Source organism: Scyliorhinus torazame, chromosome 14, assembly GCF_047496885.1.
Source record: "Scyliorhinus torazame isolate Kashiwa2021f chromosome 14, sScyTor2.1, whole genome shotgun sequence".
NCBI lineage: Eukaryota > Metazoa > Chordata > Chondrichthyes > Carcharhiniformes > Scyliorhinidae > Scyliorhinus > Scyliorhinus torazame.
The window spans coordinates 7,642,468-7,669,507 of NC_092720.1; the positions used below are offsets into that span (position 1 = coordinate 7,642,468).

The 27,040-nt window shown below is 46.7% G+C and overlaps 1 protein-coding gene and 1 long non-coding RNA gene across 2 annotated transcripts; one reads left to right on the forward strand and one right to left on the reverse strand.

Annotated features, from left to right (window-relative positions):
• Positions 1 to 1,030: 1,030 nt before the first annotated feature.
• On the reverse strand, positions 1,031 to 8,787 carry LOC140389506 (uncharacterized). Its single transcript, XR_011934408.1, has 3 exons — positions 8,638 to 8,787; positions 8,047 to 8,153; positions 1,031 to 3,369 (listed from the first exon to the last, which is right to left on the reverse strand). It is a non-coding gene; the product is annotated as an uncharacterized lncRNA (long non-coding RNA).
• On the forward strand, positions 1,856 to 20,338 carry LOC140389505 (extracellular calcium-sensing receptor-like). The gene is made up of 5 exons (XM_072473653.1): positions 1,856 to 2,149; positions 8,645 to 9,481; positions 9,791 to 10,018; positions 16,410 to 16,533; positions 19,431 to 20,338. The coding sequence occupies exons 1-5, from the start codon at positions 1,892 to 1,894 to the stop codon at positions 20,336 to 20,338; spliced, it is 2,355 nt and encodes a 784-aa protein (XP_072329754.1). The 5' UTR covers positions 1,856 to 1,891.
• Positions 20,339 to 27,040: the final 6,702 nt, after the last annotated feature.

The window sequence follows — 27,040 nt, forward strand, 5'->3', positions numbered from 1 at the left end:
TGATTTTCATTAATGACTTGGATGAGGGAGTTGAAGGGTGGGTCAGTAAATTTGCAGACGATACGAAGATTGGTGGAGTTGTGGATAGTAAGGAGGGCTGTTGTCGGCTGCAAAGAGACATAGATAGGATGCAGAGCTGGGCTGAGAAGTGGCAGATGGAGTTTAACCCTGAAAAGTGTGAGGTTGTCCATTTTGGAAGGACAAATATGAATGCGGAATACAGGGTTAACGGTAGAGTTCTTGGCATTGTGGAGGAGCAGAGAGACCTTGGGGTCTATGTTCATACATCTTTGAAAGTTGCCACTCAAGTGGATAGAGCTGTGAAGAAGGCCTATGGTGTGCTCGCGTTCGTTAACAGAGGGATTGAATTTAAGAGCCGTGAGGTGATGATGCAGCTGTACAAAACTTTGGTAAGGCCACATTTGGAGTGCTGTGTACAGTTCTGGTCACCTCATTTTAGGAAGGATGTGGAAGCTCTGGAAAAGGTGCAAAGAAGATTTACCAGGATGTTGCCTGGAATGGAGAGTAGGTCTTACGAGGAAAAGTTGAGGGTGCTAGGCCTTTTCTCATTAGAGCGGAGAAGGATGAGGGGCGACTTGATAGAGGTTTATAAGATGATCAGGGGAATAGATAGAGTAGACAGTCAGAGACTTTTCCCCCGGGTGGAACACACCATTACAAGGGGACATAAATTTAATGTGAAAGGTGGAAGATATAGGAGGGATATCAGAGGTAGGTTCTTTACCCAGAGAGTAGTGGGGGCATGGAATGCACTGCCTGTGGAAGTAGTTGAGTCGGAAATATTAGGGACCTTCAAGCAGCTGTTGGATAGGTACATGGGTTACGGGAAAATGATATAGTGCAGATTTATTTGTTCTTAAGGGCAACACGGTAGCATTGTGGATAGCACAATTGCTTCACAGATCCATGGTCCCAGGTTCGATTCCGGCTTGGGTCATTGTCTGTGCGGAGTCTGCACGTCCTCCCCGTGTCTGCGTGGGTTTCCTCCAGGTGCTCCGGTTTCCTCCCACAGTCCAAAGATGTGCGGGTTAGGTGAATTGGCCAATGATAAATTGCCCTTAATGTCCAAATTGCCCTTGGGATTGGGTGGAGGTGTTGAGTTTGGGTAGGGTGCTCTTTCCAAGAGCTGGTGCAGACTCAAAGGGCCGAATGGCCTCCTTCTGCACGGTAAATTCAATGATAATCTATGATTAATCTAGGACAAAGGTTCGGCACAACATCGTGGGCCGAAGGGCCTGTTCTGTGCTGTATTTTCTATGTTCTATGTTCCAACTTCGGCAAAAGCCGAGGTGAATATGCTCCTCCCTGCTCCGCCTCAGTGCATTGCTTATGAAGGTTATGGCGGACGATTGGAAGAAGCTCCGTAATAATCCCAGGCATCCGTTTTTGAAAGGAGGGGAGACAAGTAATATTCATTGCCCTCATATGCGCTATTACGTTCCTGAATGAAAAGTTTTTGTTTCCAAATATAATAAGCGACATTAAATGATTTTGTGCCACCTTTTATCTTACACACGATTTTGCGATTGTGCTTTTATATTATCTCAACTGTACATGCAAAAGTCAATATGACATTTAAAAGCCAGACATCCGAAAAAAATTGTAATGAAACAAGACAATATTGAATCAACGTCTTGTGTAATGATAATCGGACTTTGATTGCAGTTTTGCTGGAAACATCAAAATTGAACGCTCCATTAAAATTTAATGTCTCATCTCTATCTGGGATATGTGGTCATTTGCAATAGATTGAAAAGCCCTATTGCAGTGATGACTTGGGTCAGGTAACAAAGCTAACAAAAACAACTTCAGTAGATTAATGCTTTTGTGTTCTAGGTTCAACCTTCGTGGACTGCGCTGGGTCCAAACAATGATCTTCACTATTGAGGAAATAAACAGGGATCAATTTCTCCTCCCGAACACAACGTTAGGTTACAAGATTGTGGACAGTTGTGATGTATCTTCCGAAGCGCTTAAAGGAACCCTCCAAATATTGAATGGCGATGAAAAGACTGTTCCAAGTGATACCTGTCAGGGGTATTCTTCTGTGCCTCTTATAATAGGTGATGCGGGATCTTCGCGATCTGCCGCGGTGTCAAGAATTTTGGGACTTTTTGGAATTCCCTTGGTAAGCATTGTGAAGTTTCAGCATGATGGATGGCTGTTCAATTGTTCCTTGTTCCATGTACTCTAACCCAATTTATTGCACTATCCCTGTATCCAATTGTAGGTCTTCCTTTTCTAATTATTAACTAATTGATTATTCTTCCTTAATAGTCACTCGATGAAGCATGCCTTCCTGTAACAAACCTCAAGCAAATAAAGAATCCTTTAACATCCCCACATTTTTGTTTCGTATGAATTTCCAGTTTGAGTAATTTTGCTATCATTTTGCCAAATAATCGAATCAATTTTTAAATATTTGTCACCTAGTTTGAATCACGTTGATAATTTTAAAACCGTTGTGACGTCTCCTTTAACTTTCCATTTATCAATTGAAAGGCATATCGTCAGTCACTTCCGGTTCATTTGAGTGAATCTTTGCTTTACCACACCTCGCATGCACCCCTTAGAATGAAATAGCAAATTCACTCATAGTAGCAAACTTGTGACCTGAGCAATGTATACCGCACAGTTACAGCCACGATTTTCTTTTAATATTCTCGCTTTAATATTTGACCTGCACTTCTATTTTTAGAATTATCTAATTCTAGAATCATATCCCTCTGGTCCTTTCTTTTCTGGAATGTTGCAACTTCAGCCGACCCATGATATGACACTTCCTCCTCCATTGATCCCGACGAAGTTCCTGGAATGATTGATCTGGTCAAATGAAGTTGTTTCCCCGCTGTGCCCGACGAGTGAGTGAATGCAAACTAAATAATCACCGAGACTCGAAACGTTAGCTCCGCTCTCTCTCATAAAAACATAAGAACATAAGAACTAGGAGCAGGAGTAGGCCACCTTGCCCTTCGAGCCTTCTCCACCATTCAATGAGATCATGGCTGATCTTTTGTGGACTCAGATCCACTTTCCCGCCAGAACACCATAACCCTTTGTTTCTTTATTCTTCAAAAAAATATCTATCTTCATCGGCAGATGCTGTTGAGATTTACAGGCATTTTGTGCTTTTGTTTCAGACCAACAACCAGCAGTAATTTACTTTTATTAATGAGCAGCTCCTCATTGCCCTGCAGGTTTTTGCGCGCGATCGATCAGGTCAGTCACTTTTCAGTAACCGATCAACATATTGCAGGATGCAATTCTCAAATTAGTCATCCAGGTCGATTTCCCTGCCGGCTTTATTGCTGTTTTTCTAATATTTGTACGTCTTCATAATTTCTGTTGCTGCAGCCATATGAAGAAAGTAAATGTTGATGATCATTCGTGAACTTCCTCCCCTATTTATATATTTCTAATGTTTAAAACAAATTATAATAGTTGGTCCGTACGTTTGGAAACAAAATGAACATGAAAGACATTTGCAACTCTCTTTAAATGACATTTTAGAATATTGGCTGATTCTTTTATTTAGCACATATGACTTCTACTTTAGTTGAGATTATCGAGTAACCTGCTTGAAGCGGCACGGGGTATATGTGCACAACTCTTTGAAGGTGGCGGGGAACGTTGGATGAAAGGGATAATGATATATACAGCGTCCTTGGGTAAGACGTTATGCTGAACGTTTGTCTAGCACTGGTTCACCTTAACTGGACTAATGGCCCAATTCTGAACATTAGTATCTGCAAGTTAAATTGATTGGAGTGGGTGCAGAAAAGCATTTACCTGAATGGTCCAAGGATGAGTGGCTTCAGTTACCTGGATAGATTGGAGACACGAGGGCTGGTCTCCTTCGCGAAGGTAAGGTTGAGCCGAGATTTGACAGGATGGAATTATGGGGTCGGGAGATGTTGTTATGTGCAGAGTAAATAGGGAGACATTGTCTTCATTTTCGGAAGGATCGAGAATCCCATGACACAAAGAACAAAGAAAATTACAGCACAGGAACAGGCCCTTCGGCCCTCCTAGCCTTCGCAGATCCAGCTCCTTTATCTAAACCTGTCTCCTGTTTTCCAAGGATCTACTTCCCTCTGTTCCCCGCCCATCATATATCTGTCTAGATGCATCTTGAATGATGCTATGGTGCCCGCCTCTACCACCTCCGCTGGCAAAGCGTTCCAGGCACCCATCACCCTCTGCGTAAAAAACTTTCCACGCACATCTGCCGAAAACTTCCCCCCTCTCACCTTGAAATCGTGACCCCTTGTAATTGACACCCCCACTCTTGGTAAAAGCTTGTTGCAATCCAACCTGTCCTTACCTCTCATAAATTTGTAGACGTCAATCAGGTCCCCCCAACCTCCGTCTATCCAACGAAAACAATCCTAATCTACTCAACCTTTCTTTATAGCTAGCACCCTCCATACCAGGCAACATCCTGGTGAACCTCCTCTGCACCCTCTCTAAAGCATCCACATGCTTCTGGTAATGTGGCGACCAGAACTGCACGCAGTATTCCAAATGTGGCCTAACCAAAGTCCTACACACCTGTAACATGACCTGCGGACTCTTGTACTCAATACCCCGTCCGATGAAGGCAAGCATGCTGTATGCCTTCTTGACCACTCTATCGACCTGCGTTGCCACCTTCAGGGTACAATGGCCCCGACCTCCCAGATCTCTCTGTACATCAATTTTCCCCAGGACTCTTCCTTTGACCGTATAGTCCACTCTTGAAGAAGATCTTCCAAAATGCATCACCTATCATTTGCCTGGATTGAACTCCATCTGCCATTTCTCTGCCCAACTCTCCAATCTATCGATATTTTGCTGTATTCTCTGACAGTCCCCCTCGCTGTCTGCAACTCCATCAATCTTAGTATCATCTGCAAACTTGGTAATCAGACCACCTATACCTTCGTCCAGATCAATTATGTATATCACAAACAAGAGTGGTGCGAGCACGGATCCCAGTGGAGAACCACTAGTCACTTTTCTCCATTATGAGACACTCCCTTCCACCACTACTCTCTGTCTCCTGTTGCCCAGCCAGTTCTTTATCCATCTAGCTAGTACACCCTGAACCCCATACGACTTCACTTTTTCCATCAACCTGCCATGGGGAACTTTACTAAACGCCTTACTGAAGTCCATGTATATGACATCTACAGCCCTTCCCTCATCAATTAAGTTTGTCACTTCCTCAAATAATTCTATTAGGTTGGTAAGACATGACATTCCCTGCACAAAACCATGCTGCCTATCACTGATAAGTCTATTTTCTTCCAAATGTGAATAGATCCTATCCCTCAGTATCTTCTCCAAGATACTAGTTTGCCTACCACTGACGTCAAGCTCACAGGTCTATAATTCCCTCGATTATCCCTGCTACCCTTCTTAAATAAAGGGACAACATTAGCAATTCTCCAGTCCTCCGGGACCTCACCCGTGCTCAAGGATGTTGCAAAGCCCCAGCTATCTCGTCCCTCGCTTCCCTTAGTAACCTGGCATAGATCCCATCCGGACCTGGGGACTTGTCCACCTTAATGCCTTGTAGAATACCCAAAACCTCCCCCTTCCTTGTGCCGACTTGACCTAGAGTATTTAAACATCCATCCCTAGCCTCAATATCCGCCATGTCCCTCTCCTTGGTGAATACCGATGCAAAGTACTCATTAAGAATCTCACCCATTTCCTCTCACTCCACGCATAAATTCCCTCTTTTGTCTTTGAGTGGGCCAATCCTTTCTCTAGTTACCCTCTTGCTCCTTATATACGAATAAAAGGCTTTGGGATTTTCCTTAACCCTGTTAGCCAAAGATATTTCATGAGCCCTTTTAGCTCTCTTTATTGCGCGTTTGAGATTTGTCCTACTTTCCCGATATTCCTCCAAATCTTCATAAGTTTAAGTTGCCTAGGTCATATGTATGCTCCCTTTTTCATCTTAGCTAGTCTCACAATTACACCTGTCATCCATGGTTCCCTATCTTGCCATTTCTATCCCTCACTATCACAGGGACATGTCTGTCCTGCACTCTAATCAACCTTTCCTTAAAAGACTCCCACATTTCAAATGTGGGTTTGCCCTTAAACAGCTGCTCCCAATCCACATTCCTAGCTCCTGCCGCATTTTGTTATACTTGGCCTTTCCCCAATTTAGCACTCTTCCTTTAGGACCACTCTCGTCTTTGTCCATGAGTATTCTAAAACTTAAGGAATTGTGATCGCTATTCCCAAAGTAATCACCAACTGAAACTTCAACCACCTGGCCGGGATCATTCCCCAATACCCGGTCCAGTATGTCCCCTTCCCGAGTTGGATGATTTACATACTGCTCTAAAAAAACTCTCCTGGATGCTCCTTACAAATTCTGCTCCATCTACGCCTCCAACACTACATGAGTCCCAGTCAATGTTGGGGAAGTTAAAATCTCCGATCACGATCACCCTATTGCTCCTACATTTTTCTATAATCTGTCTACATATTTGTACCTCTACTTCACGCTCGCTTTTGGGAGGCCTGTCGTAAAGTCCAAAAATTTTACTGAACCCTTCCTATTTCTTAGCTCTACCCATATTGCCTCAGTGCTCGAATCCTCCATCGCGCCCTCCTTAATCACAGCTGTGATATCATCTCTGACCAGTAATGCAACTCCTCATCACCTTTTACCTCCCTCTCTATCCTTCCTGAAGCATCTATACCCTGGGATATTTAGTTGCCCGTCTTGCCCTTCCGTCAACCAAGTCTCAGTAATACCAATAACATCATATTCCCAGGTACTGATCCAAGCCCTAAGTTCAGCTGCCTTACCTGCTACACTTCTCGCATTAAAACAAATGCACCTCAGACCACCTGTCCCTTCCCGTTCAACATCTCTTCCCTGTCTACTCTTCCCCTTAGTCACATTGAGTTTATTACCTAGTACCTTACTGGCTTTAGTTGCTGCCTCTTTACTGACCTATAACTTCCTAATCTGGTTCCCATACTACTGCCACATAAGTTTAAAACCTTTCCAAATGTGTTAGCAAAAGCACCCCCGAGCTCATTGGTTCCAGTCCTGCCCAGGTGTAGACCATCCGATTTGCAATGGTCCCACCTCCCCCAGAACCGGTTCCAGTGTCCCAAATATCTGAACCCCTCCCTCCTGCACCATCTGTCAAGCCACGTATTCATTCTGAGTATTCTTGCGTTTCTACTCTGACTGTCTCGTGGCACTGGTAGAAATCCTGAGATTACTACCTTTGAGGTCCTACTTTTTACCTTATCTCCTAACTCCCTATATTCTGATTGTAGGACATCATCCCATTGTGTACCTATATCGTTGATGCCTATATGCACCACGACAACTGGCTGTTCACCCTCCCCCTTCAGTATGTCCTGCAGCCGATCTGAGACATCCCTGACCCGTGCACCCGGGAGGCAATATACCATTCGGGAGTCTCGTTTTCGACCACAGAAACGCCTGTCTACTCCCCTTACGATTGAATCCCCTATGACTAGTGCCCTGCCAGTCTTTTTCCCGCCCTTCTGTGTAGCAGAGCCAGCCACTGTGCCATGAGCCTGGCTACTACTGCCTTCCCCTGGTGAGTCATCTCCCCCAACAGTTTCCAAAATGGCATACCTGTTTTGGAGGGAGATGACCACAGGGTACATCTGCACTGCCTTCCTGCTCTTTTCCTGCCTTGTGGTAACCCATTCCCTGTCTCCCTCACCAATCTTAATCTGCGGTGTGACCAACTCACTGAACATGCTATCCACGACCTCCTCAGCATCGCGGATGCTCCAAAGTGAGTCCATCTGCAGCTCCAGAGGCGTCATGCGGTCGAACAGGAGCTGCAGCTGGACACAGTTCCCGCACATGAATGTAGACAGGGGCATCGGCCGCGCCCCTTAACTCCCACATTGAGCACGAGGAGCATAACATGGGTCTGGGATCTCCTGCCATTTTTACACTTTACCTTAACTGATTACAAATATAATATCAAATAATGAATAAGTGAAAGGAATAAAGATTTTACTTACCAATCACAATTCTTACCAACACACGAAGAGTTAAATTTCTCCCAGCTGCTGCTAATTGGAGCACTTTCCTTACCAGCCAATCAGGTCGCTGCTTTGCTGTGATGTCACTGTTGAAGGTAAGTTTTTAGAGATTTTAAAGACACCGCCTCGGGTTGGCAAAATAACCTGAGGTTACCTAAGGAAAAACCAACTTTTTCTCAGGGACCGCATGATTAGGATTTGGAATTAATTTGCTCCGAGTGCGATGAAGGAATGTTTAGTCCTGAATTCCAAATTGGATAACGATATGAACAAGGAAAAATACAGGGCCACGGGTAAAATAGGAGGCGTGGGATAAGCTGAGTTGCTCCTGAGGCGACTCGGCAGGAGGACAATGGGCCGAATGGCCTCCTACTGTGTTGTAACCGTTTAGCGATTCCAAGATTTTGTGATTTCCATTTACTAAGACAATGCGGGGTAACTTTAAGGCAAAATGTTCCTCTTTCATTGGTTGGCTCCTTGTGCTCCTGTTTTTAAAAAATGTCTTTCCATTAATGACATGTAATAACACATTTCTCTACTCGTTAACATAGTTCATTTACATCTACTTACATTACAGGTCAGTTATTTTGCGTCTTGTGCCTGTCTAAGCGACAAACACGAGTTCCCAACTTTTCTCAGAACAGTCCCCAGTGACGCCGTTCAAATCAAAGCTTTGCTCAGGCTTGTCAATTACTTCAAATGGAGTTGGGTTGGTGTTGTTGCGGTTGATAGCGACTATGGCCGATTTGGTATCCAATCGTTCATTGAGGAAATCTGGAACACTAATGTCTGCATCGCCTTTATGGAATTCATTCCTTCCGGCAGTGCAAATGACAGAATGTCACAGATTGGAGATACGATCAGAAAGTCATCGGCAAAAGTGATCATATTGTTCTGTGGCGAGAGCGACACGTTCGCTTTGATTAAAGAACTCAGACTGCGAAACATTACCGACATCCAGTTGATAGCAAGCGAAGCCTGGGTCACATCTTCTCTGATTTGGACAAAAGAAAGCCAGGAGATTTTGACTGGAACAATTGGCTTTGGAATCAGAAAAGCGGAAATTCCTGGACTCAGAGAGTTTCTAGTCAAACTTCATCCTGCCACATCACCGGACAACCCATTTGTCGAGGAATTCTGGCACGAAATCTTTGGGTGCAAATTAAAGTCACGAGATCAAACATCTGGGCAAAATAATTGGTTATTTTCCAACAAGCCATGCACAGGATCAGAGAGCCTGAACTCAAGTGAGAACATATACACCGATGTGTCACAGCTAAGAGTTTCATACAACGTTTATAAAGCGGTATACGCTGTGGCACACGCCATTCATAATCTACAATCCTGTGAAAATGGGAAAGGCCCATTTATCAATAAAACATGTGGTCAAAAATCAAACATCGTACCATGGCAGGTGAGATACACTTTGTAGTTTCCCAATGGCTAAGAATAAAATAGAATACAACAAAAATGTATTAGTTAAAACAAATTATAAATAAATCTGTCCGAACCAAGAGTTGGGAAATAAAATTCAAGTCTTAATTTGTCTTTTATTACACCAGTGCCTGCCTACCTGTTTATTGGTAAAGGATATTGGTCACTACCTCTGGTAGAAAGTTCAGCTTCTTTTGTTCTTGTAGGATTTCTACTTTTCGTACCATTCATCTAATTATTGAAAATAAATGCAAAATTCACTAAGGATTCATGGTTGTTCTTTGTTAAGCTTTTGCACTATCTGAAGGAAGTCAAATTTACGAACAAATTTGGAGAAGAAATAAGCTTTGATCGTAACGGAGATCCGATTGCTTCCTATGACCTGATCAACTGGCAGAGGCGGGTTGATGGGACGGTTGATTTTGTGAAGGTTGGTTTATATGATGCAGCATTACCGGAAGAGAAAAGTCTTGTGTTGGATGAAAGTGCCATCTTCTGGCATGGAGACCAGAACTCGGTAAGTCTCTTTTCAAGAGCCCTTGCTACTATTTTCGTCTCTGTAGACTGTGTTTGAGCGATTTTTCCGAAATTAATAAGACAGATTTTCTTATTGCACCTCCTTTATAATCTGAGGGACTTGGTGTTGCAGTATCAACAAGAACTGCCGAGCATCTTATTCTTCTTTGGTTGGAGAGTGAAAGTTTCAATCTGTGCCAGTATTGCAGCTCGGCTCCAACCTTAGCACAGCAAAGTAATTTGCACCAACACAGCACTTTTAAACATTTCTTGCACAACGCAACACACTAAGTTGCACCGATAGTGACATGGCGCTGGTCATTATTCAGTCACTTCAGAAGAAGATTTCTACCGAAAATGGTAAACTCTTATATATGGGCAACATTGACAATTATTACTATTTTGCCAATGTAACCGGCGGAGTGTATGCTGTTTCATTAATTGGACTACAGCCTACCCTTCGACCTGCTGGTATCCTTATGAACACCCTTAGCAATGTTTCACGGGCAGTCCCTTTAACATTTTTGATGACGTACATTATGGTCTGAATTCTCTGCCTCTGGACGCCGGAAGCTAGAGTCGCGATTCCCTGGATGGGCGGCAGCTAGTTCCTGGCCTGCCCTCTGACCGTCCACCCCCACGGAGTTCCTACCTCCAGCTGCTGAATCGATCAGCTGTGTGGTGCGCACCAGGTAGTGTCACAGGAGCCTCTTCACTAAAGTGCCCAACCGAGATAAGTGTCTCTCGGAGTGTGTTGGAAACAGTTGTGATGCGAAACAGTTGTGATGGGAAGTCAGTGTCATACCCGGAGTTGAGCTCAGGGTATCTTGCGTCTCGGGTGATGGGCTGGCGTCTGAACTACTCTCATCATCCGTGCTCAGCTCATGGGTGGGGGGGGGCGGGGGCACTCTGGCTGTGGCGTTGGCTAGAGGCCGGGGACACCAGATGGTCACGCGTGGGCGGGCGGTCAGAGGGCATGCCAACCCCAGGAACTAGCTGCCGTCCAGATGGGTTTCATGCTCTGGAGTGGACAGTCCCATCGATTGTGCAGATGCAGTCGCAGAGCCAGGACTACATGAGGGGTTGTCGGGGAGCCAACCATGCGTGCCACCCAGGCGAAAACTGTACGGGTGGCATCCGCGATGAAGGCGTTGGGGGCGATAGCTCTGCTTTTCTAAGGCCTGTGTGTTCTGTGCAGCTGCTGGTGGAAGCCCAGGACAGGGTTACCGTATCACAGGCTACCATGAGCCAGACCCACCTGGACATTGCAGCGGAGCCTCTGAGCATGCCCGGGTCACATGAGGCCATGGCTAGCAACATCAGTGGAATTTCCCAGGTGCTGGCAGACCTCGCGCAGGCAAAGAGGGTTGGCCATCATGAAGCCCAAGGGAGGAGGGATCCCATGCCAGTGATGTCCGCAGGGGAGGTGCTGAAATGCGGTAGCATCTCACACTCCCCCCTCCTGTCCCTGGTGCACCTGGTGGTCAGCAGGCAGAACAAGGCAACACACCACCTGGGATAACCATCAAGGCCCGGTCGCCCCGGAGGACGCCTACCAATGTGGACCCAGGTCACAAGACGGGTATTACAGCATACCGCTTCCAGTCCTGCTGTACTATCGGGGAATGCAGCAAGACGTAACATTAGGGCCTGAAAGGCCAGAGAGTTGGATAGCAGTTAAGTTGGCACAGGTGCAGCGCACAGTTTACTTATAGCGGCTAGGGCACAAATCTGTATATAAGCGGTCACGTTAAAAAGCTGTTCACACTGTTACACCCAGCCTCTGTGCTCTGTCAGATGGGTGTGAGGAGTGGGCTGGTCTGGGCTGGCCAGGGGGGCAGAGGTAATGGGTGAACGTCGTGAGGGGAATGGGCGGACAGTGTGAGTGGCCTGAGCTCTCCACCCTCTCCCGCCCCGACCATCCCCACCACCGTCACGCCAGGGATTCGATGGGATTGTGTGATGGAATGGCCATCTCGCATGCAGGGATCACCTAGGTGAACAGTGGAAATTGACAACCTGCGCAGGTGTCAGATGTTACTAAATTCTGTGGAGCACCTGAACTCAAGTGATATTCGTCCTCCATCCCATGGACCAAACCCGGTGTTACTTCCAACCCAGGACCCACACCCCATAGTGCAGCAGGTGTATATCACAGAGGAGGTTGCAGGCGAGGGGATTGCCGGGTGTGTGTGTGTGTGTGTGGTGCCCGTGCCGCGGGGCAGCCCTTCTTCCGTTGGTGAACCTGAAGGTGATCGGAGAATTTCGTACGCTTTGGGACTGGGGTACATATCATGCGGCCTCCCTTGCCTGCCTGGGCTCCATGTCCTGTCCATCCTCTCCTTCCCCCGCATCCCCATCGTAGAATGAGGACTGGCATTCCTCCTCAAGCACGCTGCCTCTTAGTTACGCAATGTTGTAGAGGACGCAGCAAGTCACCACGATGCAGGTGGCCCTCTCAACGTCATACTGGGGAGCCCCTCAGGAACTGGGTCTAGCACATCAACTGCATCTTCAGGATGCCAAAGCACCGCTCGATCACGCTCCTGTTTGCTGTATGGGCATCCGTGTCGCCATCTCCGTATCAGTCTGTGGCCTCCGGATAGGCATCATCAGCCATGACTGCAGTGGATAATCCCTGCCGCCCAGCACCCTCCCCCCTCCCCAGCTGGGTGTGGGGGGGGGGGGCATCACGAACATGTCAGGAATCGTCGAGTGTGCCAGGATGAAGATGTTGTGAACATTACCCGGGTATCGGGTGCAGAGGTGAATGATGCACAGCTGATGATCACATATCAGCTGCATGTTCATCGAGTGGAACCCCTTTAAGTTCGTGTAGAGCGGCCTGTTATCTGTAGGTGCATCTATAGGACTTGCATCCCGTCAATCACCACCATGGCACGGGGCAACCCATCAATGGCAGTGAACGCCGCTGTCTAGACATCGTGGTAGACTCGGTCCACATTGAAGTGGATGTATTGTGCCGCCTGGGCACATAGGGCCTCCGTGATAGGACGAATGAACCTGTGCACCGAGGTATGTGCGATATCAGGCAGGTGCCGACTCGGTGCCTGGAAGGACACCATTGCGTAAAGGTTCAGTGCAACCATCACCTTGGCGGCCACTGGGAGCGAGTGTCCTCCCCCATACCCCGTGGTGCTAGGTGTGCCATGATCTGGCAGATATCTCCCTGCTGAGCCACACCCTTTGACCACATGTCCTGTCCGGCAGTTCCTTGAATAATAAGCACTGCCAGTACATATAAGGCTTCTTGTGGCGCCTCCTTGGCACCTCCTCCCCCTTAGCCGGTTTGCAGTGGCTCTCCATTCTGGACGGCTGCCCCCGTTCCACTGCTGCATGACCCGCTGCTGCACCCTACACAGGTGCACCTACCTCCTCCTCAAGAGTGTCAGCACGTACAGACACAGGGCATCCCACAGGGCTGCAGCGGCTGGGAGGAAGGCTACTAGGAGGAAGGGTCACCAGGCTACATGATGGCCCTGGTTGGCACTGTGGGCTCTGCTGCCGCATGTCCTACCCACGGATCTCTGCACCCCTAGGCCCGTCAGTGACCGGCACTGTGGGTCCTCTGGCCTTGAGCCTGACCCTGATGCCAGAGGTACTGTTGGTTGCCACTTTCCATGCCAGTGGTATGCTCCACGGCCCGCCTGGTGCCTCTGTAGTAGTTACTGTGGGCCTTGCTCTTGGGTGGGCCTCCTGATACCCCGCCGGTGAGTGGCGGTCGGCTGGGTGGCGCGGGATGTGGCAGAGGCTGAGGTGCGGGGGTGGGGGAGTAGGGGTATCCAAACAGCCCGTGTCACTCTGCAGAACCAGGAGGCAAGATAGTTGATCAGTGGGATGTGAAACAGGATGGCTGCCTTGCAGGACGCAGGAATGGTGGTTCATGCCTGGACGCTATCCCAGTCCCGTAAGGTGACGCCCTGGCCACATGACCCCTACCCCCGTTGCCCCACCCTCCCCCGGCCCTGGAAGGGTGCCCCCCCCCCCCCATCCCAGCAAGTCCGACTAGTTACCAGCCAGGAAACATGCAGTGGTGCCTCCTCTGTGTGCTACCTCCTCTCTCTCTCTCTCATCAGTCACGATGCCGGTTTCACGACTTTGAAAAGCACAAGTAAACCGTGCAGAGGGTACTCGGCCCATTGGAGGTGGAGAATCACGCAGGCCACGGCGAATGCCGGGGCGGGCCCACTACTGACATGCAAAGGGTGTTCATTGTACGTGCATTCCGGACCGCACTGACGCAGCTGTCGAAGTGACAGAGAAATGCGATTTGGCATCAAATCGGCACCCGCTGTGATTTTGCAGTCAGACCCTGTTCTCCGCCCAATCGCGTTTTGTAAATTTGGCATCAGCCAGCAGAGAGTCCCGCCCAGGAAGTTTAGAGGTTTAGAATGGTGGAAGTCTGGAATGCATTGCCTGGCCCGGCAGTAGATGCAGGACACTTCACAACATTTAACAAGTACGTGGACGGCCACTTCTAATATCATAATGTTCAAGGCTATGGGCCAAGCACTTGAAAGTAGAATTCGTGTAGATTTAGTGACGTTTTGTCGCGACAGACTCGATTGGCAGAAGGGCCTCTTCTGCACTCCATGACTCTATATTTAACTCCAGACATAACTTATCTTCTTGAAATTGTGTTATTGTACACTAAGTGAGGAATGTCCTCTCACCCTGAGTTGCACTACCCTATTGCTTAATGTTGGCGATTTCTAAATGTCTGCAAGCTGGACGTAAATGTTACTCTATCCATGACTATGACATTTATAGCTAACTAATTTTAATTTCAGATTGCTTCATTCTCTGACTTACATTTCACCTATTAACTGTTTCCTCGGGCCGTTCCAGTCTGCAACAGTTTAATTATTGCAAAAACACAATTCATTTTGCACTGGATAAAAGCAAATTACTGCGCATGCTTGAATCTGAAACCAAAAGCTTTGACAAAGGATAATCTGGAGTCGAAACGTTAGTTCTTTTCTCTTCCTACGGATGCTGCCAGACCTGCTGAGCTTTTACAGCATTTTCTCTTTTGAATTCATTTTGCGGTTCAGTTGTCGAGTCAGCATATCGTGATCAGCTGCATGGCATTTAATGATATATGAAAGGTACCTCAACGACATCCTACTTTTGTCCTGTGTAGCAAAATCTGATTTTCTTTTCAGCAAATTGCAATGGCCAATTATCTCAAGTAAATCTGAAAATAGAATTCCCAATGTGCTTAGAGATTGTGAACATGCAATTGGAAAACTGTGCTGCTCATTGTAGATTCCTCCCTCACTCCGCATTCAATCTCTTTTTGTCTCACACGTTCGTCTGTTTCTATCACCACGATTGCATTGGCAATGTATTTCGCAACTTTCTTCCGTTCTTTCTAAACGTCAAATTAGCTCACTTACTGTTTTACTCCATGTACACCGCACCTTCAACATGTTGATAACAATGCGTAGTACATTATTCCCTACTCCTTCATTCCATTCCAATATTCCATTCCTTCACGCGTCCTGCCTCTTACAATTTCGATCTCTTTGAAAAACTAATTATCATTTGGGGCCATCTCTTCTCAAAACTAAACACCAGAACTTCGCCTACCTATCTAATCTGTTGTCGCTCCTATCCAAAATCATTCATGTAAATCTTTTCTGTACCTTCACTAATTCCTCCCATCTTTCCGAAATTGTGGTACCCAGAAGAAGACTAAATGATCCACCTGAGGCGGGAACAGTGGTTTATAAAGATAAACCACTTTGTGGTTTTCATGTCATTTGCCGTTATTTATACAATGCAGAACCCTACATGTTTTATTCGCCGCTTTGGCAACCTGCGCTCCCAAGTCCAATGACTTGTGCATATATGCAACCAAATCCATCTGCTCCCTCACACCTTTTCGAATTGTATAGATCAAAGTAAAATAACTTTCTTCGTATCTCCCACCAAATTATATCATTTCTCAGTTCCCTGGATTAAGTTCCGTTTTCCATGCGTCCGTCCATCTTTCCAAGTTGTCTGTGTCCCCCTTTCTGTCAATGTTGTCACCCTCACCGTTCACAATACTTTACGACTTGTGTCATATAAAATATTAAAAATATTGTCCTGCACACTCAAATCTAGGTTATTGAGAGAAATCATGGAAAGCAGTGATCAAAGTAATTCGACCTGCTGATTAACCACTGTGATTACAGCCAGCCTTTCTAATGCATCCACTTCCTATCCCAAAAAAGGAAAGCAACTCTAATAGGCAGCGGGAACATGGCTAAGATTAGTTATTCAATGGCTCACGATGAGATCATGTTGAAAGCAGCTATACGCACTGCCCACTGTACAGTACGTGGAATAAAACAACATAAAATGTAGTTTCTCTGTCTGTGTAGGTGCCATTGTCAGTTTGCAGTTACAGCTGTCCGAGAGGCACAAGAAAAGCAGCTCGCAAGGACCAGCCTATCTGCTGTTTTGATTGTTTACCATGTGCTGATGGGGAAATTAGTAATGAAACAGGTATGCAATGTTTTCCAGCTTACCATGTGTCACAGTACTAAATATGTAGCATGGGAGATGAGGATTGTACCATCAGCAATGCTGATTTATCAATCCATGTTTATGTGTGCATGTTCGGCTGTCTACTGCCCTACAAGCTAAGATCAGTTACAAAAGCGTGAACCAGAAATTACGGACAATCAGATTAGAGTTTATAACAGAACATTTCGTCTTATCGCCCTGTGCCTGCTAGAAGCGCTTTGATAGTCATTGTAACTATTCATGCGTTTTGTTGGCCAGGGCGTCCGTCAGGAATAGGAGGGAGCTTCATTAATCAGGCTTCGTTTTGTGACTGCACTCTCACTGGCGGCGAGGCACGGAATTGGCTGCTCCATCGTGCCAAGGTGAAACTCGCCTGCATATACATGCGGCCTTCCAAAGCTAAGCATGCCATATTTATTTTATCGAAATAAACATAATCTTCCTGGGAACTGGAAGGGAATTTCATAGCCTCTCCTGCTCAGTTCCCAAATCCCGACTCTCAGAAAGCTCCTTTACTTGCTCAACAACCGCCCAAACATCATTCCCTGCCGTCACGTGAGAGCACACGGCCCATCAGACTTAACTGCACAGATGACGTGCGTAAAAAGCAAGAGGGGGATAGGCAAGGGAATCTATGTGTGGAGCCAGAGCAAATGGGTGAGGTACGAAATTAATACTGTGCATCAGTATTCACCAAAGAGAAGGAATTGGTGGATGCTGAGTCTGGAGAAGGGTGTGTAGATAGCTTGGGTCACATTGAGATCCAAAAAGACGCGGTGTAGGGCGTCTTGAAAAATATTAAGGTAGATAAGTCCCCAGGGCCTGATGGGATTTACCCCAGATTACTGAAGGAGGCTAGAGAGGAAATTGCTGAGGCCTTGACAGAAATCTTTGGATCCTCGCTGTCTTCAGGTGATGTCCCGGACGACTGGAGACTAGCCAATGTTGTTCCTTTGTTTAAGAAGGGTAGCAAGGATAATCAAGGGAACAACAGGCCGATGAGCCTTATGTCAGTGGTAGGGAAATTACTGGAGAGAATTCTTCGAGACAGGATCTACTCCCATTAGGAAGCAAATGGACGTATTAGCGAAAGGCAGCATGGTTTTGTGAAGGGGAGGTCATGTCTCACGAATTTGATGGAGTTTTTCGAAGAGGTCACAAAAATGATTGATGCAGGTAGGGCAGTGGATGTTATCTATATGGACTTCAGTAAGGCCTTTGACAAGGTCCCTCATGGCAGACTGGTAAAGTCACACGGGATCAGGGGTGAGCTGGCAAGATGGATCATAGAAGGCAGAGAGTAGCAATGGAAGGGTGCTTTTCTAATTGGAGGGCTGTGACTAGTGGTGTTCCTCAGGGATCAGTGCTGGGACCTTTGCTGTTCGTAGTATATATAAATGATTTGGAGGAAAATGTAACTGGTCTGATTAGTAAGTTTGCAGACGACACAAAGGTTGGTGGAATTGCGGACAGCGATGTGGACTGTCAGATGATACAGCAGGATTTAGATTGTTTGGAGACTTGGGCAGAGAGATGGCAGATGGAGTGTAATCAGGATAATTGTGAGGTAATGCATTTTGGAAGGTCTAATGCAGGTCGGGAATATACAGTGAATGGTAGAACCCTCAAGAGTATTGACAGTCAGAGAGATCTAGGTGTACAGGTCCACAGGTCACTGAAAGGAGCAGCACAGGTGGAGAAGGTAGTCAAGAAAGCATACGGCATGCTTGCCTTCATTGGCCGGGGCATTGAGTATAAGAATTGGCAAGTCATGTTGCAGCTGCACAGAACCTTAGTTTCGCCACACTTGGAGGATAATGTTGAATTCTGGTGGCCACACTACCAGAAGGATGCGGAGGCTTTAGAGAGGGTGCAGAAGACATTTACCAGGATGTTGCCTAGTATGGAGGGCATTAGCTATGAGGAGCGATTGAATAAACTCGGGTTGTTGTCACTGGAACGACGGGGGTTGAGGGGCGGCCTGATAGAGGTCTACAAAATTATGAGGGGCATAGACAGAGTGGATAGTCAGAGGCTTTTTCCCAGGATAGGGGAGTCAATTACTAGGAGGCATAGGTTTAAGGTGCGAGGGGCAAGGTTTAGAGGAGATGTACGAGGCAAGTGTTTTTACACAGAGGGTAGTGGGTGCCTGGAACTCGCTGCCGGAGGAGGTGGTGGGAGCAGGGATGGTAGTGACATTTAAGGGGCATCTTGACAAATACATATATAGGATGGGAATAGAGGGATACGGAACCAGGAAGTGTAGAAGATTTTAGTTTAGACGGGCAGCATGGTCAGCACAGGCTTGGAGGGCCGAAGGGCCTGTTTCTGTGCTGTACTTTTCTTTGTTCTTTGTTCTTTATGACCTGCATCCGGTAGTTGAAGTACAGGGAGCAAAGTCCACCAGATGTTTAATGTGGACCAGCAAAAACAACCGTGAGGGTTGTTTCTTAACATCCAATTCTTGCATGAACTGTCATCTGTGTTCCTTTGCACAAACACCCACTTACTCTTCACGTTGATATTAATGTTAGTGGAATTCTGGTATATTCGACAGTTTGGTCTCCAACCTCTATGGAAACCCTCCGGCAGCAAGTTCAAATTTTATCATGTCCGTGGTTGAAAAGTTATACATCAGAGTAAAATTTCACTTCGTAGAGCACAAAATGGGCACGAGGAAACACAGGTGGTCGTTATACAAGATGTCCGCTGTTTCTTTCGCAAAATAATTGAAAGGGAAGTAGAGCAGCGTGTATAATGGTTAAACGAATAACGTAAGCTTTCGATGAGTACTTTATGTAAATTACAGCATTGTAGATCATTCAAATGGAGCGAAATATTTTCAAGTATTGAAGTTTCTTTCTGTCCCTTTGCAGATTCAATTGAATGCTTGAGATGCTCAATCGATCAATGGTCAAATAATGAAAAAAATGAATGCATACAGAGAGAAAATGAATATCTCTCGTTTCAGGACGGAATAGGAATAACACTCGCGGCGATTTCACTGTTTGGAGCTTGTATCACAGTAGTTGTTGCAATTGTTTTCTTATGCTTTGTAAACACTCCCATTGTAAGGGCCAACAATTCAGAGCTAAGTTTCCTTCTGTTAATCTCATTAATACTCTGCTTTTTGTGCTCCATTGCATTCATTGGACAACCAACGCCATGGTCATGCATGGTGCGTCACACTGTGTTTGGAGTGAGCTTTGTTCTGTGCATTTCCTGTATTCTTAGTAAAACTCTGGTCGTCCTGATGGCATTTAAAGCAACGCTCCCAGCCAGTAATGTGATGAAATGGTTTGGACCCAAACAACAAAGATCAATCGTCTTCCTCTGCACATTGATTCAAATTATAATATGTGTGATCTGGTTGGTGACATCTCCCCCACTCCCATCTAAAAACACCAAGTATCAAAGTGCAAAGATTATCCTTGAGTGTGACGTGGGTTCCACAGTTGCTTTCTGCTGTGTGTTCGGTTACATTGGGCTCTTAGCTTGCATGTGCTTTGTTTTAGCTTTTTTGGCTCGAACATTACCGGACAAGTTCAATGAAGCGAAATTTATTACCTTTAGCATGCTCATCTTTTTTGCGGTTTGGGTAACCTTTATCCCCGCTTACGTGAGCACTCCCGGAAAATACACGGTGGCTGTGGAAATATTCGCAATTTTAACATCGAGCTTTGGGTTGTTGTGCTGCATCTTTGCTCCAAAATGCTACATTATATTGTTAAAACCTGAAGAGAACACCAAGAAGCAGCTAACCATTAAAACAGATAGAAATTGAACCAGTTAAATCAAACATGCGGCCAATAGCATCCGATGTACATGACAAAAAATGAGTGCGAGGGTTACGAATGAGATGTAATATTTCTGACCAATGCTAATTTTAAACTTTAGGGTGGAATAGGTGGAGGAGCTCCTTACCCAGAGAAGCTGCGACTTTAGAGATTTTCGGGAACCCTGGCGCTAAAATGTCACTGTCAGTCTTATCTTCTATTAATGCACAATTTGATAGCCAAACTTCTGGATCTTTCTGGCAGGCAAAACAATTGTTCGGAAAGCTTAAAAATCATCCATCCTTCTTTTTCCCTTTCGACTTCCGTGTTGTTTTGCAGCAGTGTTGCCACCGCTACTTTGTTATCACTCTGGGGAAATAACACATGTTTTCAGTTGAAGTCGTAAAACAATTATACTCTCCAATCATTATTTTTCTTCCTATTCAATACGAGAAACGCCTGTAACACTTTAGATAACGAATGGATGAAATGTGATAGCGATATAATATTTTGGCTGGAATATTGAATGAGGACTTGTGTATGTGTACCAATCTGTACGTGTCTGGAACATATTGAAAATATGCGTTTGAATAAATGTTACTAATAAGTCATGAAAGTCTCCTCGTCTATGGTGACCTTTTCAGAGACATGGCTGCCAAGCTATGGGGAGTGCACAACATATTTCAGAATGTATTTTTCACAAGAAATGAGAGGTGGTAATTTGGCTCAGGTGTGGGTTGATATACAAGGTTTGTTTTGGAAACTCTCAAGTGCAGACCGAGTTTCTTGCATGTGGAATTTGAATAGGTTGAGAGTGACTTGTAAATCTGATGCAGAGTGAGCAACGACACTGCAGACATCCACAAACTGCAGGCCATGTGCATTACAGCTCCGCCTTCAACATCATAATCCCAGCCAAGCTCATATCGAAACACCAAAACCTAGGACTTAGCTCCTCCCTATGCGACTGGATTCTCGACGCCCTGACCCATAGACCATAATCGGTAAGGAAAAACAACAACACGTCCTCCATGGCAGTCGTCAATACCAGTGCCCCACAAGGCTGCATACATAGCTCTCTTCCATACTCCCTCTACACACACGACTGCCTGGCAAAATGCAGCTTCAACTCCATCTACAGGTTTGCTGATGACACGGCCGATGTGGTCGGATTCTAAACAACGATGAGTTAGAGTACAGGAGGAAGATAGAGAACCCAGTGGAGTGGTGTAACGACAACAATTTCTCCCTCAATGTCAGCAAAACTAAGTAGTTGGCCATTGACTTCAAGAAGCAAAGAATCGTACACACCCCTGCCTTAATCAATGGTGCTGAGCTGGAGATGGTTGACAGCTTCACATTCCTAGGTGTGCACATCGGCAACAACCTTTCCTGTTCCACTAACGTTGAAGCTACGACATGAAAACACAATAGAGCCTACACATTTCCAGGAAACTAAGGAAATTCAGCATGTTCACTTTGGCTCTTATCAACTTTTGCAGATGCATCATTGACAGCATCCTACCTGTCTGCATCACAGCTTGGTATGGCAACTGCTCGGCCCAAGACTATAAGAAACTACAGAGGGTCGAGTACACAGCCCAGCCCATCACGGGAGCCCACCTCCCATCCATTCGCTCTGTCGACACCTCCCTAGTGTCTCGAAACATCATTGGCAAATAGGGTCAAGGAAAATCCCAAGGCTTTCTACACGTTCATAAAAAGCAAGAGGGTAGCTAGGGAAAGGGTTGGCCCACTCAAGGATCTCCATGCCAACATCTTCATGCACAAGTTTGAACAGGACCTACTCACTGCACAGGACTTCAACCGACGTTTTCCACCAGATACATCGATGACAGTTTTTTCCTTTGGACCCACGGTGAAGAATCACTGAAACGACTACACGATGACATCAATAAGTTCCATCCAACCATCAGACTCACCATGGACTACACTCCAAAATCAGTTGCATTCTTGGACACACTCATCTCCATCAAGGACGGTCACCTCAGCACTTCGCTTTACCGCAAACCCACGGATAACCTCACGATGCTCCACTTCTCCAGCTTCCACCCTAAACACATTAAAGAAGCCATCCCCTATGGACAAGCTCTCCGTATACACAGGATCAGCTCAGACGAGGAGGAGTGTAACAGACATCTACAGACGTTGAAAGATGCCCTCGTACGAACGGGATATGGTGCTCGACTCATCGATCGACAGTTCCAACGCGCCACAGCAAAAAACCGCACCGACCTCCTCAGAAGACAAACATGGGACACAACCGACAGAATACCCTTCGTCGTCCAGTACTTTCCTGGAGCGGAGAAACTACGACATCTTCTCCACAGCCTTCAACACGTCATCGATAAAGATGAACATCTTGCCAAGGTCATCCCCACACCCCCACTACTTGCCTTCAAACAACCGCGCAACCTCAAACAAACCATTGTTTGCAGCAAACTACCCGGCCTTCAGAACAGTGACCACGACACCAGACAACCCTGCCATGGCAATCTCTGCAAGACGTGCCAGATCATCGACATGGATACCACCATTACACGTGAGAACACCACCCACAAGGTACACGGTACATACTCGTGCGACTCGGCCAACGTTGTCTACCTCATACGCTGCAGGAAAGGATGTCCCGAAGCGTGGCACATTGGCGAGACCATGCAGACGCTGCGACAACGAATGAACGGACATCATGCGACAATCACCAGGCAGGAATGTTCCCTTCCAGTCGGGGAACACTTCAGCAGTCAAGGGCATTCAGCCTCTGATCTCCGGGTAAGCGTTCTCCAAGGCGGCCTTCAGGATGCGCGACAACGCAGAATCGCCGAGCAGAAGCTTATAGCCAAGTTCCGCACACATGAGTGCGGCCTCAACCGGGACCTGGGATTCATGTCGCATTACATTCATCCCCCACCATCTGGCCTGCGAAATCCTACCAACTGTCCTGGCTTGACACAATTTACACCTCTTTAACCTGGGGTTACCCCATCTCTGGATCTGTAAAGATTTAATCACCTGCTAATGCTCACATTCCTAGCATTGTTTGGCATCTTTGAATCTGTCTATATATATGTTTCTGGAACATACCTCTTCATTCACCTGAGGAAGGAGCAGCGCTCCGAAAGCTAGTGACATCGAAACAAACCTGTTGGACTTTAACCTGGTGTTGTAAAACGTCTTACTGTGCTCACCCCAGTCCAACGCCGGCATCTCCACATCATGGCTACCATCGACACCGCAAACTGCCGGCTCAAAGTGGAGAGGATCTCCAGGAAGATCGCGCATATAGACACTGACATTAAGTTTCTACAAAGATGCAAGAAAGCAGACAAGATCCCGAAAGGGCTACAGATCACAAACCCACTCAAGTCGACCTACAACACAGACTATGCTGAGAGACTCTGCCGTCGCACCTCTCTCACACTCCTCAACCACCTCGTACGCCAGCTCTACAGCAGACGATGCAACCTGGAAACCAAGATAGAGGCCATATTCTCAACTTGCGCTCAGGGCGCAGCAGACCAGCTGCGGAACGCCGGCAAACAGATGAGACAACAATACTATGCCACCTATATGCATACTAAGACCAGGAAGCTTGAGAAACTCGGCATCACCAACAGCAGCAACCAAGCCACCCCCGGTACCACAGTAGACAACAATGCAGGGAAATCTATTGTCAACTTGTCAGACTACACCCTTCAACCAGACGAAATCGAAGTCCTCAGCAGAGGGCTCAATTTCTGCACCACCACCAAAATGGACCCCATCAGTCTTGCGGCAGACACGGAGGAATTCATCAGGCGAATGAGGCTCCGGGAATTCTTCCATAGACCCCAAGAGGCAAACAGCGAACCCAAGCAGACTATCAATGAACCAGAACAGCAGACCGAGAGATCTGCGGTGCGGCAACCGAAGAGGAAAGAGTCGAATTGGACCCCTCCGGAAGGCCGCTGCACTAGACTCGACATGTATGCTCAAGCCATCAGGAGTCACGTCAATGCCAGATTCATCAGTCGCATTCACAAGACAGCCCCGAACGTCACCCAAGCACAAGGCAATGCCATCCGCGCTCTGAAGACCAACCGCAGCATCGTCATCAAACCAGCAGACAAAGGAGGGGCCACTGTCATACTGAACAGAACGGACTACTGCAAAGAAGTATAGCGACAACTGAACAACCAAGAACACTACAGACAGTTACCCGCAGATCCGACCAAGGAACACATACACCAACTTACCAGAATGATCAAGACCTTGGATCCAGATCTTCAGAGCACCCTACGTGCTCTCATCCCACGTACTCCCCGCATTGGAGATCTCTACTGCCTATCGAAAATACACAAGGCCAACACACCAGGCCGTCCTATCGTTTCAGTCAATGGGACCCTGTGTGAGAACCTCTCTGGCTACATCGAGGGCATCTTGAAACCCATCGTACAAGGTACGCCCAGCTTCTGTCGCGAGACAACGGACTTCCTACAGAAACTCAGCACCCATGGACCAGTTGAACTAGGAACATTCCTCGTCACAATGGACGTCTCGGCACTCTATACCAGCATCCCCATGATGACGGCATTGCTGCAACAGCCTCAGTACTCAACACCGACAACTGCCAATCTCCAGACGCAATTCTGCAACTCATCCGCTTCATTCTGGATCACAACGTCTTCACCTTCGACAACAAGTTCTTCATCCAGACACATGGAACAGCCATGGGGACCAGATTCGCACCCCAATACGCCAACATCTTCATGCACAAGTTTGAACAAGACCTACTCACTGCACAGGACCTTCAACCGACGTTATACACCAGATACATAGATGACATTTTTTTCCTTTGGACCCACGGCGAAGAATCACTGAAACGACTACACGATGACATCAATAAGTTCCATCCAACCATCAGACTCACCATGGACTACTCTCCAAAATCAGTTGCATTCTTGGACACACTCGTCTCCATCAAGGACGGCCACCTCAGCACTTCGCTTTACCGCAAACCCACGGATAACCTCACGGTGCTCCACTTCTCCCGCTTCCACCCTAAACACATTAAAGGAGCCATCCCCTATAGACAAGCTCGCCATATACACAGGATCTGCTCAGACGAGGAGGAGCGTAACAGACATCTACAGACGTTGAAAGATGCCCTCGTACGAACGGGATATGGTGCTCGACTCATCGATCGACAGTTCCAACGCGCCACAGCAAAAAACCGCACCGACCTCCTCAGAAGACAAACATGGGCCACAACCGACAGAATACCCCTCGTCGTCCAGTACTTTCCCGGAGCGGAGAAACTGCAACATCTTTTTCTCAGCCTTCAACACGTCATCGATGAAGATGAACATCTTGCCAAGGTCATCCCCACACCCCCACTACTTGCCTTCAAACAACCGCGCAACCTCAAACAAACCATTGTTTGCAGCAAACAACCCTGCCTTCAAAACAGTGACCACGACACCAGACAACCCTGCCATGGCAATCTCTGCACGATGTGCCAGATCATCGACATGGATACCACCATTACACGTGAGAACACCACCCACAAGGTACACGGTACATACTCATGCGACTCGGCCGACGTTGTCTACCTCATACGCTGCAAGAAAGGATGTCTCGAAGCGTGGTACATTGGCGAGACCATGCAGACGCTGCGACAACGAATGAACGGACATCGTGCGACAATCACCAGGCAGGAATGTTCCCTTCCAGTCGGGGAACACTTCAGCAGTCAAGGGCATTCAGCCTCTGATCTCCGGGTAAGCATTCTCCAAGGCGGCCTTCAGGACGCGCGACAACGCAGAATCGCCGAGCAGAAGCTTATAGCCAAGTTCCGCACACATGAGTGTGGCCTCAACCGGGACCTGGGATTCATGTCGCATTACATTCATCCCCCACCATCTGGCCTGTGAAATCCTACCAACTGTCCTGGCTTGACACAATTCACACCTCTTTAACCTGGGGTTACCCCATCTCTGGATCTGTAAAGATTTAATCACCTGCTAATGCTCGCATTCCAAGCATTGTCTGGCATCTTTGAATCTGTCTATATATATGTTTCTGGAACATACCTCTTCATTCACCTGAGGAAGGAGCAGCGCTCCGAAAGCTAGTGACATCGAAACAAACCTGTTGGACTTTAACCTGGTGTTGTAAAACTTCTTACTGCACTCAAGGATAGGCAAGGGAATCTATGTGTGGAGCCAAAGGAAATGGTGAGGTACTAAATGAATAATTTGCATCAGTATTGACCAAAGAGTTTTTCGACGAGGTCACAAAGATTATTGATGCAGGTAGGGCAGTGGATGTTGTCTATATGGACTTCAGTAAGGCCTTTGACAAGGTCCCTCATGGTAGACTGTTACAAAAGCTGAAGTCACACGGGATCAGTGGTGAGCTGGCAAGATGGATACAGAACTGGCTAGGTCATAGAAGACAGAGAGTAGCAATGGAAGCGTGCTTTTCTGATTGGACGGTGTGACTAGTGGTGTTCTGCAGGGATCAGTGCTTGGACCTTTGCTGTTCGTAGTATATATAAATGATTTAGAGGGAAATGTAACAGGTCTGATTAATACATTTGCAGACGTTACAAAGTTTGGTGGAATTGCGGATAGCGATGAGGACTGTCAGAATATACAACAGGATTTAGATTGTTTGGAGACTTGGGCGGAGAGATGGCAGATGGAGTT